Source organism: Festucalex cinctus, chromosome 1, assembly GCF_051991245.1.
Source record: "Festucalex cinctus isolate MCC-2025b chromosome 1, RoL_Fcin_1.0, whole genome shotgun sequence".
NCBI classification, from domain to species: domain Eukaryota; kingdom Metazoa; phylum Chordata; class Actinopteri; order Syngnathiformes; family Syngnathidae; genus Festucalex; species Festucalex cinctus.
Window position 1 is genome coordinate 61,106,363 of NC_135411.1, and position 13,377 is coordinate 61,119,739.

Sequence of the window (13,377 nt, forward strand, 5' to 3'; positions counted from 1 at the left end):
AGTTCAGGGTGTCCCCCGCCTACTGCTCAAAGCCGGCTGGGATAGGCTCAGACCGAAACCTCTTGAGTCACAATTTGATGAATATATGTTTTCAAAAATAACATTTCTTTTTTCTTGTGGTTGCTTTCATTTTGCTATTTCATTTTTTTGAACGTGTTGCATCAGGCAACTTGAATTTCATTATGAGCATTCATGTTTTACCAACAGGACAGATTTACAGTACTTTGAAAACATTAAAGTAGTTGTTATAGTTAGTCAATGTAATTATTTTAGATTAAGCATCTGAATGCTAAAATAGTGCATTTTTTTTGTTCAAAATTAATTAGCCGGCCATATCATTGTCTCACTCTGATTTTTGGGGTGTTTATTCAATTAATCAATTTAAAACCTCTCCCTACCTCAAGACACTTTTACTGATTTCCATGACACATTAACATTATTTACTGACTGTATATTTTAAAATAAAGACGTAAGAGCCAGGGCGGCACGGTGTTAGAGTGGTTAGCACGTCCGCCTCCCAGTGCTGAGGACGAAATATCAAGTCAAGGCCTCGGCCTTCCTGGATGGAGTTTGCATGTTCTATCCGTGCCAGCTTGGGTCTTCTCCGGGTACTCTCCTCCCACATTCCAAAGACATGCATGGCAGGTTAATTGAACTCTGAATTGTCCATATGTGTGAGTGTGAGCATGGATGGTTGTTCGTCTCTGCGTGCTCTGCGATTGGCTGGCAACCAGTTCAGGGTGTCCCCCGCCTACTGCTCAAAGCTGGCTGGGATAGGCGCCAGCACCCCCGCTACCCTTGTGAGGAGTAAGTGGTATAGAAAATCGTGGATGGATGGATGGATGGATGGACGTAAGAGCCATTTTGTGGGATCACATGTAGGTTACAAAGTTGACCATTAGATGTTACTATATGGCATTGCGACATACCATCTCAACTCGATGGATATCACTTTCACAACAGCTGCAACTGAAACAAAGTACTTTACAGAACAGTACATTTTTATAAAGTGCTGATCAAATTGCAGGTGTGTTATACAGACGGAGCTCACATATAGTTTTTTACCGTGAGTTCTTCACATTGTTTATTGGTTTAAAGCAGTGGTGTCCAAACTACGGCCCGGGGGCCATTTGCGGCCCGCCGTCCATTTTTCAGTGGCCCGCAACATGTTAAAAATGGCATTTGACTCAGTTCAAATAAAATAAACAAAACAAAAATGTTTGGAGATGGTCAAAGTAAGAAGGGAGGGTATCGAGGTGCCATTAAAGGTTATTTTAGTTAACTAAAACTAATGAAAAAACTAAAACTAAAATTTAAAAAACAATATTGTTACCGAAATAAAATAAAAACGAAAATGCTTTTTAGATAACAAAAACTAACTGAAACTACATTTTATGTTTACAAAACTAACTAAAACTAACTATACATGTCCTTCGTTTTAGTCTTTAGTAATTAATTTAATGCATGAGCCTTTAGGGATGATTTTAAATGTGAGTTTTAGTAATTTATTTTTATACAAACCAGAATAATGACGTTTGAAAGTATGTCACACAGAAGTGATGTCATCTAGCAGCAGCCAATAGAAAAGTACCTTCAGATGACGTTGCTCCCATGATGTTTTTTAAATATTGCGCACAAGTAATACACATTCAAGAAAAAAAACTAATGCTACTCCGAAGCACTTCAGAGACTCCCTGCGCGCTCCTGCCCATTGACGCAAGCACACGGTTGAGGGGCACAGCGGTGGGGGATGCGGGTGTTGGAACGCGACCCGGAACCGGAATCAAAGCTGATGTGCAAAAACACGGAAGTCCCGCGTCTTCCGTGGCATATACCCCACAATAGTCATTTGAAAAATAACTTTGATTTTCTGTCATTGTGTTAGCAGGTACTGGAGCATTCGCGACTGGCAAGGCACAGTGTTTCTCAACCCCGGTCCTCGAGTACCCCATCCCTATGGTTGCAAGTCTCAACTTGCTAGACAACAAGTCGACAGTGGACAAGATAGTCATCCATTGCTGGAGCTCTCCAATGCAAGCCGGCGAGACTTCCTTGTTCGCCGAGCCGCTCATTCGACCAATGAAAGGCTGTTTGCAACCGCGGAGCCCAACCCAAAACACGGGTCGGACCGCCCCCTCAATTTGAATAACATTTAGTCCATTGTCCCTAGGTGTGCTTGTGGTTGTTCGTCTCCGTGTGCCCTCCAGTTGGCTGGCAACAAGTTCAGGGTGTACCCCGCCTACTGCCCGTAGCCAGCTTGGATAGGCTCCAGCAGCCCCTGCGACCCTTGTGAGGTGTAAGCGGTAAAGAAAATGGATGGATGGATGGATGGATGGATGGATGGATGGATGGATGGATGGATGGATGGGTGGATGTTTATCCCATACATTCGGGTCTTATAACTTAGCTGTGCTAAAAATATAATGCATGTACGCATTTAATTAAAAAAAGAAGTCTAAAATTGAGAATATGTTTTACCTAATCTGTCCTAGCTATTTATTTGATGAAATGGCAGAATTTTGTGATACACGAAAGATTTAAATTACAACATATCCATCCACATTATTGACAAAATATAGTATATGATGTCATTAATTTTCTAAGCCAGATAATAGAAAGGTTTCAAAACTTTTACATTTGTTGCAGTTTTCTCCCAGTTGTACTGTATTGTTCTTTAAAAAAAACAAGAGAGAATAATTTACCATTAATAACTAAGTAGCCGTTGTGTCTTCATTTAGGTGGCTGTAAATGTGACGTCATTGTTTTTTTAAAGTTTCAATAATGCCGATGCTCATTACTGTCTTGTATTTTTGTATTAGTCATGAAGAAACACTTACAGGGGTGAAACCATCATCCATCTATAACCAAATGCTCTTTTTTGGTTCTGTTCACCTAATGCATAGTGGTGTAAGGTGGTGTATTTATGTTAATTTTGGGTGGTGGGGGGCGTGACTTCCTTGTCCATTTAAAGTCGCCACAATCCTGTTTTGTCCTTGTAAACCACAATTCAAGTGTCGTCAAAAACCACCATTCTGTCAGGTCTGACATCTCAGGTTGTGAACCTCTTTTCTAAGAGCTGAAGTGTGCTAAATTTTTCTCAATTTTTTTGCAGTGTTTTAGCCTTACTCCCATCGTTATAGTCCCTTTAAAAAGGTGTGTCAACCTAAACCACCACCGGGCCTGTTTTTGAAATTTGTCAGTCTATACCATATAAACCTGTATGTGTGTGTGTGTGTGTGTGTGTGTGTGTGTGTGTGTGTGTGTGTATATGTGTATGTATGTACAGTACATACAGTGGTACCTCTACTTACGAAATTAATTGGTTCTGGAAGAAAGTTCTTAAGTAGAAAATTTTGTAAGTAGAGACAGATTTTCCATGTAAATGCCCTAATCCGTTCCAAGCCTCCCAAAATTCAGACATAAATGTTTTATAATGCATAAAAATGCATCAAAACATGAAACAAACACATGTTACAATTAGATTATTGCACAATAAATGAGAGTTGTGCATAATGTAAAAAACAAAACAAAGAATAGAGTAAAGAATAAAAATGATGGTCATTTAGCTTTTTAACTGTTGTCTTCGTTTTTTGTCCTCCTTGGTTCATGTTCTCTCTCAGTGGTTTTTGCCTGGCGTTTTGTGAAGAACTGATCCAAGGACGTTTGCTTTTGTCGGCTTTTAACAATCCTTCGGAAATGTCCAAGGCAAACGTCATCATAATGAGCGATTGCCCGACTGGTTAACACTTTTTCTGGGTGATTCGTCTCAACAAATTCAGAAACTTCATGGAATTTTCCTAGAATGTCTTTTATTCGGGCTGATGGAATCATGACTGCCTCCTCCTCCTCGTCCTCTTTGAACTCCTCCTGCACTGTCGTGTGTTGCATTGCCTCCAACTCCTTCAGCTCCGTCGTTGAAAGCTCCTCGTTGTGCTCCTGAATCAACTCGATGTCCTCTTCATTCACCTCAAGACCCATGCCCTTCCCCAGCGAAATAATTTCCTCAACTTCAGGCTCAACTACACCCTCCACCTCAAACCCCTCCATATCCCGTGGGGCAACATAATCGGGCCACAGTTTTCTCCACGCTGCATTGAGGTTATGCCTGGTCACCTCCTGCCAAGCCATGTCAATGATCTTGAGGCAAACATCCATCCATCCATCCATTTTCTTGACCGCTTATTCCTCACAAGGGTCGCGGAGGTGCTGGCGCCTATCTCAGCTGGCTCTGGGCAGTAGGCGGGGGACACCCTGGACTGGTTGCCAGCCAATCGCAGGGCACACAGAGACGAACAACCATCCACACTCACAAGCACACCTAGGGACAATTCGGAGCACCCAATCAACCTACCATGCATGTCTTTGGTAGAGATAGACCGATAATCGGCCGGGCCGATAATCGGGGCCGATATTTGACATATTGGTACATATCGGTATCGGCCTGTTTTATTAATCTGACGGCCGATATAAGCGATCCATTTAAAACTCCGTCTTTTCGCTTCGAATGCAGCCTAGAGCGTCTTTGTCTGTTATGGAGTCCAACTCCAGCAACGTAATGCCCATAGCAGCATTTGATTGGTTAGCCGTGCAAGAGCCAGAACCAATCAGTAGTGTAAGCCGCGTATCACAGTAGCCGGTCACACACGCACCCACGGACACAACACGAGACACATGCTTCGAAGGTAAGTTAAAAGAGAAGAGACTCCGCCGAACTTTTCACCATGATAAGCTAAACACATTGAATTATGTTGTGTATTAAATGCACTATATGGATGAAGCTGCATTGCCTTGCATTGAATCCCGCTAGCTAACAGTAGTGTGTTCAGTTTAGCATGTAGGCTAACACCCAGTAGCTAATTCGCTACTTGAACTACTCGGGGAGGGAATCACAGACATTTTCACTTAATTAAGTAAACAATGTTTGTTAGAAAGGTTCCAAATATTAACAGTTGTCATTATTAAATTGTCTAGTTCCATGTTAAGAGTAGAGTAAGGTCATTATATTTACCTCTCGTGACGCACACATTGCATTCTGGGTCACGTCCACTACTTGTTGCATAGCGGTTATTATGCAGTTAGATGCCACAGTGACACTAAATAGCGTTTAGTTACTTTATATTGTGTTTTTTTGTCGCACTGGTTTGCCATTGTGTGCCTTAAGCTTCGACGTCGATTTGATTGACAGCTCGTTGTGCAGCTCGTTAAAGTCCGCTCCGTAACTAATTAAGTGTCTCAAACACCGTTTAACTACACGAACGTGTTCTCTTTCGTATGTTAGGCATTAGTAGAGAAGTGCACTAGTGTGCTTATTTGTTCGTTTTGTCTCTCTTTTCACGTCATGTCTGCCGTCAGTTGGGACATTATCCTCTCAATGGATGCCACTAATATGTAACATCTACGGCCGTAGTCGGCTACAATTAATGTTCAGTGATGTAATTTCGTTACGTGCATCATACTTTGAATAATGAGCTCATGTTTGGTGTGTTGTATAACTTTCTCGTGTGTTAGTAACTATTCATGTGTACAGCTAAGATAGTGCTTGCTAATGTGAATTAGCAATGTTGTAGCCCAGTTATTATTTAGACAAGTAAACCTGTGCCATTAAGTGATACAGTACAATACAGTAGTGAGAGAATAGTGTGCCCATATACACACGCGTGTCTATAAGTGTAAAACACATTAAACAGCAGAAACTGGCAGCGGTCCACCGCAACAATGTCTATTTAACCAAGTAATTCTTACTATTATTATAACCAAGTTATTTTACTCTACCTTTTTCTGCGTTGATTGGGACATCCTAAGTGGCACTAAACTACATGATGAAGTGTGTTGTATCCTGAAGCTGTCTTTTGACAGTTCTCTTGTAGAGAGGAGTAGCATAATATTGCTGTTCTAGATTTAATATCCTAAGCTTATCAATACTGTCTATATGGTAACAATAACAATAATCATAATGAGAATAAGGTCTACAAGAACTGTATGGTGTTCAGGGATGAATAGTTTTTCTCATGGATTTTTATTTTATTTTTTGCTGTAGTAATAAGTAATGCCACAGTTGATGCACATTTTGAATGACAGGGTTCCTCCTATTACTTTAAAATATGAAAATATAACATTTATAACATTTATATAATAAAACTACAAGTATCCCAAATGCTATAAAAGGTAATGTCATGTTGGCCCCCACATTTAACTCCCCCCGCCACCAACGTCTTATTGCAGATGGAAGGATGTAAAATGAAAAGTGCAGTGTGAGAATCCATTGTAAAGAACGGCTAGGGTTTGCATTATTCAAAAATTTGGTGCCAACATTTTAACTTTTACTGCAAATGAATATCGGCTTCAAATATCGGTTATCAGCCTCCTTGACTAACGATAATCGGTATCGGCCCTGAAAAAAGCACATGTGGGAGGAGACCGGAGTACCCGGAGAAGACCCATGCGGGCACGGGGAGAACATGCAAACTCCACCCAGGAAGGCCGGAGCCTGGACTCGAACCGGAGTCCTCAGAACTGGGAGGCGGACGTGCTAACCACTTGGCTACCATGCCGCCCCTACCCATTTATAATCAAGTGTAAATATGTTACTTCATTAAAAACGGCCAAAAATAATAGCAACAGCACTCATACTTTATATATATTACATAAATAAAACACAATATTTTAATCAACAATGTAAAAAAAAAAAAAAGTACAATAAAGTGATTACAAAGCAATTGAAAACAATATCAAATGTTCATTTCGAAAATAAAGTTAACAAAATATTTGTTTACACAAAAAAATAAATAATACAAAAGAAAATAATGAAGTGTCCAAGTCTCAGGTGAATCATTCGCATGCAGGGCACTGGTAATCGCCCTTGATATTAGGAGTCCCGACACACCCATGGTGAAACCACCTTTTGCACATGTCACAGCAAATCTTAAAAGAGACAGAAAGTGAAATGTAAAAGTAATCTAGATACAATCTATAATCTTTTGGGAGCCATAGTCATATGCAATAGTACTTTGAAAATCACAGCAGCTATGATTAGAAGTAGTACATTTATAAACTCAACTGAACTTTATTTATAAAGCACTTTAAAACAAGCATTGGTGTACACAAAGTGCTGTACACAGGTGTGCCCCTGGTGGAACCTAGGAGCAAAACTAGATGGAACCCACATGAACCCATATGAAAACCCACATGGGGCCCAACTGGACATGTTGGCTGGGTCGTTAAGAAATTTCAACTCCACTTAATGTTGATTTAATTAACAACAATAATATCACTTTCGGAACTTTTACATTTTGCATGCTTACCCAAAGATGATTATCGTTATCGTTCTCCTCCAACCCACAAGAATGACACAGGTTGCTAAGATCATCTGTTAAGACAAGGAGTATAAGTCTTCAATATTCACCACCAAATTAAAAGAAAATAAATTGCTACAATCTAAAAACCCTTCTGTACTGTGTATTTTCTCTGGCTGCCCTGATTATTTGATCTTAATTCTATCATCAATCTTGTATTTAGCTGTTTAATCAAGTTTGTCACTAACATCATTTGAGCTGGGACATTACTGGAAAAAAAAAGTCACATTTTAGAAATAGTTTTAAAATTAATAAAGTGATGTTTAAAAATCAACCTATTTCCCAATAAATTGATTGAGATTGATCATTTAAGAAGAACATTCACCAGATTCCCGAAGGAGGCGGGAGGCTATATTTTGCCTCATCCTGTTCACTGCTGTGATTGTGGTCTTCATGTTGACTGTTTGTTTGTTTGTTTGTTAATATTTTCTCTGCAAACTGAAGAGAATTATAGTTATTACAGTATATGTGTTAAGATGAATACATAAACTAGTGAGATGCCGATATCCATGTATTAAATAGAACAACATAAATAAACGTTTGTCTCTACATCAAATGAACAGTTCTTTTATGATGAGTGTCACAAACAGCTATAGTCCTGTCAGAATACAGGCTAACAGATTTTGGTTTTAATTTAAAAATAGTAAATGACCTTGAGGTTGTACAAATTCTTTCAGCGGTGTGTGGGTACTCACTTTTAAGGCCAGGACACCACATGAGGTGCCATCTTGTTGGCGTGCATGAGGCAGGGTGCTGCAAGCCCACCTCGATACATTGCAGCCTTTTTTTGCGCACAAAGGCCCTACATGAAGGAAATATTTGAAATTATATTTATATCTGTTGCATTCTCATTCGACAGATCATAGACCTGCCTTTTGCCTGACACTGTAGTACTTTCTGTGTATCAGAAGACATCATTTTAAGAAAAAATATTACCTTGTTGACTCCTGGCACCGCTTAATGTTGCTCTGAGACTCCCCCAATGGATCAATAAAAAGGCATCTCTTGTCATGTGAGTACATTACCTTTTTATTTTTAACACAGAAAAAGTTAATTAGGCATCTTTACTAAAAACTGGGTGTGCATATGTAAATATTTTACACGTCAAAAATTGCATTTGAATGGGAGCTCAAGACAAAAACATGTAGCTAGATGGCCTTCATAACCATTGATGCACCTCATAAAGAACCTATATTTATACTGCACTTCACATCTCACCATCAACATCCAGTGGTGGTGGTCATTCACTATTCCCATGACGACAGAGTATGCCATAGCATCGAGCTGAAAGTAGAAAACAGTTATGAAAACCAACAGCATAATCACAGAAAAAACTTCCAGGGACATAAAAGTCCACTACATACAGTCCTGAGTCTTGGCGACTTTCCTTGCCAGATTGCCGTCACCGAGAAGCTATCAATGACAGCAGCCGCATCTTCATTGCACTTATTGTACTCCCGCACAAGAAGAGTCAGGTAAGCATTGATTACCTATGAAAAAAAAAATATCTTGTGTGGGGCATGCAGTTTAATATGCTGTTGACTGAGTCACTGTTACAGTATTCTATAAGGAGGATAAGATACCAAAGCATTATGCAGGTCACTGAATTGCAATTTATGCACTTTTCATTAATATGAATAAACTTATCAGAAAAATTAAGTGTAGCCCTTAATTCTTTGCATGGAAAGTGATGGAAAGGGATCTGTTGGAGCCTATGTATTCCTTCTTTTGACATTGTGATAATTATTATTTATCTGAATTATTTTCTGGCCTTCCCGACTCCTGCTCTTCCTCCTCCTCCTCCAGCCAGCCTGCTGATTACAGATTTAAGACAGCTGGATAGGCTGCTGGGTTTCCTTTTTTGTTGTGTTGAAGGAGTGAGGAGAGTAATAGTTTGTTAACCACTATAACTTTGTTAAGTCAATAATTTAATAAGTTTTAATTTGCTTTTTTGTTTTGAAGTGAACCACGGAGATGTTTTTTGAATAGAAACCTTTGTTGATTCGGAAAATGTTCCCATGAGTGCTTATTGTTTAGTGGGTCGAAAAACTTCCTCCCTGGAAGCTGCTCTTGCGCTTTTGGACATTTTTTTGGAAGGTAAGAGTAGCCGCAACAGCATCAGATTATGACAGTATACCTCACTCTCAAGCTCCTGGTTGGGACTAGTCCTTTCTATGTCCCAATAGTACAAAGTGTACTTTTCAATCTTTGAGAGAAAGACATGTGCTTTTTTCCCTGCCCATGCCTCTTGCACATCTGAGGAGATTGAACCACATGAAAGCATTGTTAAGTTGCTACTGTATGTATAACATGCTGTATTCTGAAAACTTTCATTAAGAACTTAAAAGGCCTTTAATAAAAATGATAATTTTTCATTTCACCAACAAATCTTAAAAATTTTATGATTTGCACTGCAGTCAGATGGAAAAATGTCAGTGAAGTCCATTTAGCTAAAATGCAACAGGAGAGTGACAAACCTTGTATTTTTTTCCCCGATTGAGAAAGCAGAGAATGAAACTAACTTACATTTTTCAGTTTGAAGCTCTGGTGCAGCTGGAGGTGATGAGGCCAGCGAGGCCGGAGATGTGGAGGTCGATGAAGGCAAGGAGGCAGCTGGAGGTGAGGAGGTCGGTGCGGCTGGAGGTGAGGGCGCCGGTGAAGCTAAGGAGACAGCTAGATGTAATGAGGCTGGTGCATCTGGAGGTGCTGATTTGGTGGATATGTTAAACTGAATGACAGAGGGACGGTTAGTCTGGGGTGCAGGTGCAGTTGAAGGCAAGGAGACCTTGGAAGATTTTATTTTACGTGGAATACGTGGAACTTCATTTTTTGCTTTTCCAAGCAAGTTGGTCAGTGTTGACTTTTGGAAGGACCACACAGTTACCTCCCTCGAGATCAGCACTTTTACCTTGAAGCGCTCTTATAATATATGGGCCGAGGAAGTTGGCCTCCAGCTTTCCACCCTTCCTCTGCTGGTTCCTCACATTTTGCCTCCAGACCTCATCTCCAACTTTGAAGACCTCTTGTAGCACCTGATTTGAGCCTCCGCCGCATGCTCGCCTGCTGTCTCCCCACATTTGCTTTGACAATGTCCCTAATGCTCTCCAGCCTCTTGATTTCCTCAGCCGGAGATTCCTCTCCCACAACAGCCTCAACATTGCTGTCCAACTGCACACAGAATTTTACACTTAATACACAAGCATTATTTTGCAGTAGATTTTGTCTTTGCATTGCATTGACATATACTTACAATTGCATTTACACAACATACTTTGCAGTTACACTTGTAATAAAATCATTTTGGTACTTTTCCACTAACCGTTTAGTGCACAGGGACCTCCGATGGGTACCGGGCCTCTCTCCCAAACATAAGGAAGTATGGGGAGTATTTGATGGTGATCTGTTTTTTTGTCCTAAGCCCGAACATTCCGGCATCCAAATACTCATCCCACAGGTCAGGTTTGCTGCCTACCAGTTTGCCAAGAGCCCTGAATAATAAACATATTCATAGGCATGTATTTAAAACCAGTCATTTCAATTCTGCCAACATAAATTGAAGACTATATACAGTAGGTCATGTTTCATGAGTAGATTGACCTTTGTTAACTTTTGACCTATTTTCTTCTCACCTTTGGATGGTGCCATTCATCCGTTCCACTAAACCGTTTGTTTGGGGATGATATGGTGCACAAAGACTCCGTTGGATCCCGAGTCTTTCACACACACTCTTGTTAATCTGTAAATGCAGAGTAAACATAAATATTTAACTGTAAAAAGAGTCTGGAGGATTCTTTTTTTTCTGGAAGGTGCAAAATTATTAAATGGAAGCTTCTATTTATTTTTACTGGATATGTAGCCTTTTGACTCAAACAATGATGAATGAAACTCTCGTCTCACTCCAGCTTGAACGTCACTGTGAAGCATTTTCTCTTCCTCAATTAAAACTTATCTAGCAGTGACATCTTCCTGCGATGCTAACTTTTAAAAAAAAATATATATAACAGAATCCTTTATTTTGTTAGTTTTTTTGTTTCACAAAATTTCTTAATGTGTTCATTCATATATTAATTATTTATTAAATTGGTAATTGACTGTAAATAAGTTAAAATTTTGGACCTTTTCTATTACATAGCTAGTGAATTGTGTGTGTGTGTGTGTGTGTGTGCGCGCGTCACTTCCCTTTTTAAATGCTGGAGGCTGAGGTTCCGTCGACCGCATCGCCCCCTCTCCCTCGCGCCCCCAGTCAGACTGGAACGGCTGCAAAGTCTGTTGGCTCCGCTGGGGTCGACCACACCCTTGGGACCCCCGTCCACCTCGTCCACCACGCTGCTTGTCCCGGTACCTCTTGGGGCATTTCTTGGCCCAGTGGTCCATACTGTCGCAGATGTAACAGCCTTTGTCTTGTCCAAACTGTCCTCGTCCCTGACACTTTGCCCGGCCTGTTTTGGATTGGCTAGGTTGAGTGTCCCCCATGTTAGGCTGTCGCTGAGAGCAGGTGTGGAGACAAATGGGGGTGGCAAACACCACTGGTGTAGGAGAGGAGGTCAATGATGAGTCTGTACTCGACCACAATGTTGGAAGGCCAAGAATGATGCGTGTTTTCTCTTGAGGTTCGCATATCAGCGACTTCTGTGGTTTCGGGACAGGTGGCGGTGCCATCATCGACCATGTTTGTCACGGAGGGGGTGTGAAGGACGGACCCAGAGGCGGAATAAACAGGCAGGGAGAAGTGGAATGACAGCAACTAGAATGACTTTATTGACTGTGGTGGGGAAGGACTGGACGAGACTGAAGTGGAGAAGACTGGGCTGGACGTGTACCCAGATCATGGCGAGGACTTGGCGTTGCGTGATGCAGAGACTTGGCGTGAGGCAGAGACTTGGCGTGAGGCAGAGACTTGGCGTGAGGCAGAGACTTGGCGTGAGGCAGAAGACTTGGCGTGAGGCAGAAGACTTGGCGTGAGGCAGAAGACTTGGCGTGAGGCAGAAGACTTGGCGTGAGGCAGAAGACTTGGCGTGAGGCAGAAGACTTGGCGTGAGGCAGAAGACTTGGCGTGAGGCAGAAGACTTGGCGTGAGGCAGAAGACTTGGCGTGAGGCAGAAGACTTGGCGTGAGGCAGAAGACTTGGCGTGAGGCAGAAGACTTGGCGTGAGGCAGAAGACTTGGCGTGAGGCAGAAGACTTGGCGTGAGGCAGAAGACTTGGCGTGATGCAGAAGACTTGGCGTGATGCAGAAGACTTGGCGTGACGCGGAAGACTTGGCGTGATGCGGAAGACTTGGCGTGATGCGGAAGACTTGGCGTGACGCGGAAGACTTGGCGTGACGCGGAAGACTTGGCGTGACGCGGAAGACTTGGCGTGACGTGGAAGACTTGGAAGGCTTGGAAGACTTTGAAGACTTGGTGTGACGTGGATGACGTATAAGACCTTGAAGACTTGGCGTGACGTGGAAGACTTTGAAGACTTGGCGTGACGTGGATGACGTAGAAGACTTTGAAGACTTGGCGTGACGTGGATGACTTGACGTGACTTGGCGTGATGCAGAAGACTTGGCGTGATGCAGAAGACTTGGCGTGGCTGACGTTGAAGGCTTGGCGTGGCTGACTTTGAGACTTGGCGTGGAAGACTTTGTAGACTTGGCGTGGAAGACTTTGTAGACTCGGCGTGGAAGACTTAGTAGACTCGGCGTGGAAGACTTAGTAGACTCGGCGTGGAAGACTTAGTAGACTTGGCGTGGAAGACTTGGTAGGCTTTGGCGATAAAGACTGGGTAGACTTGGCCCTAAAGACACCACTGTGACTAAACATGTAGACAAGCACCCTGCAGACATTCCAGCAGCAAACATTCAGCAAACAATGCTCCCACACCCGCGTGAGACAAACACCACTCCCTTATACCAACACTAATGACAATAACCGGACACACCTGGGAGACACAGCAGGGAGGGGGAACCAATCAGCACTACACATCAGGAAGGGAAGACACAAGCAGGTGGACAAGGTTAACATAACGAGACTGGGGAAGAA

At 41.9% G+C, this 13,377-nt stretch overlaps 1 protein-coding gene across 1 annotated transcript; it reads right to left on the minus strand.

Moving 5' to 3' along the window:
• Positions 1-6,609: 6,609 nt before the first annotated feature.
• Positions 6,610-12,011, minus strand: LOC144012223 (uncharacterized). The gene is made up of 11 exons (XM_077511723.1): positions 11,695-12,011; positions 10,684-10,840; positions 10,385-10,520; positions 9,879-10,271; positions 9,490-9,608; positions 8,717-8,842; positions 8,571-8,636; positions 8,289-8,377; positions 8,048-8,154; positions 7,302-7,366; positions 6,610-6,921 (listed from the first exon to the last, which is right to left on the minus strand). Exons 1-11 carry the CDS (start codon positions 12,009-12,011, stop codon positions 6,829-6,831), a joined length of 1,668 nt encoding a protein of 555 aa, XP_077367849.1. The 3' UTR covers positions 6,610-6,828.
• Positions 12,012-13,377: the final 1,366 nt, after the last annotated feature.

Excerpts from the sequence above, each read along its gene's own strand:
- LOC144012223 (XM_077511723.1), bottom strand. The coding sequence starts at position 12,011 with ATGGCACCGCCACCTGTCCCGAAACCACAGAAGTCGCTGATATGCGAA. Across the intron at positions 10,272-10,384 it reads GCGGCGGAGGCTCAAATCAG|AGCGCTTCAAGGTAAAAGTG; the intron begins GTGCTACAAGAG and ends ATATATTATAAG. Across the intron at positions 8,637-8,716 it reads AGTCGCCAAGACTCAGGACT|CTCGATGCTATGGCATACTC; the intron begins GTATGTAGTGGA and ends TTCTACTTTCAG.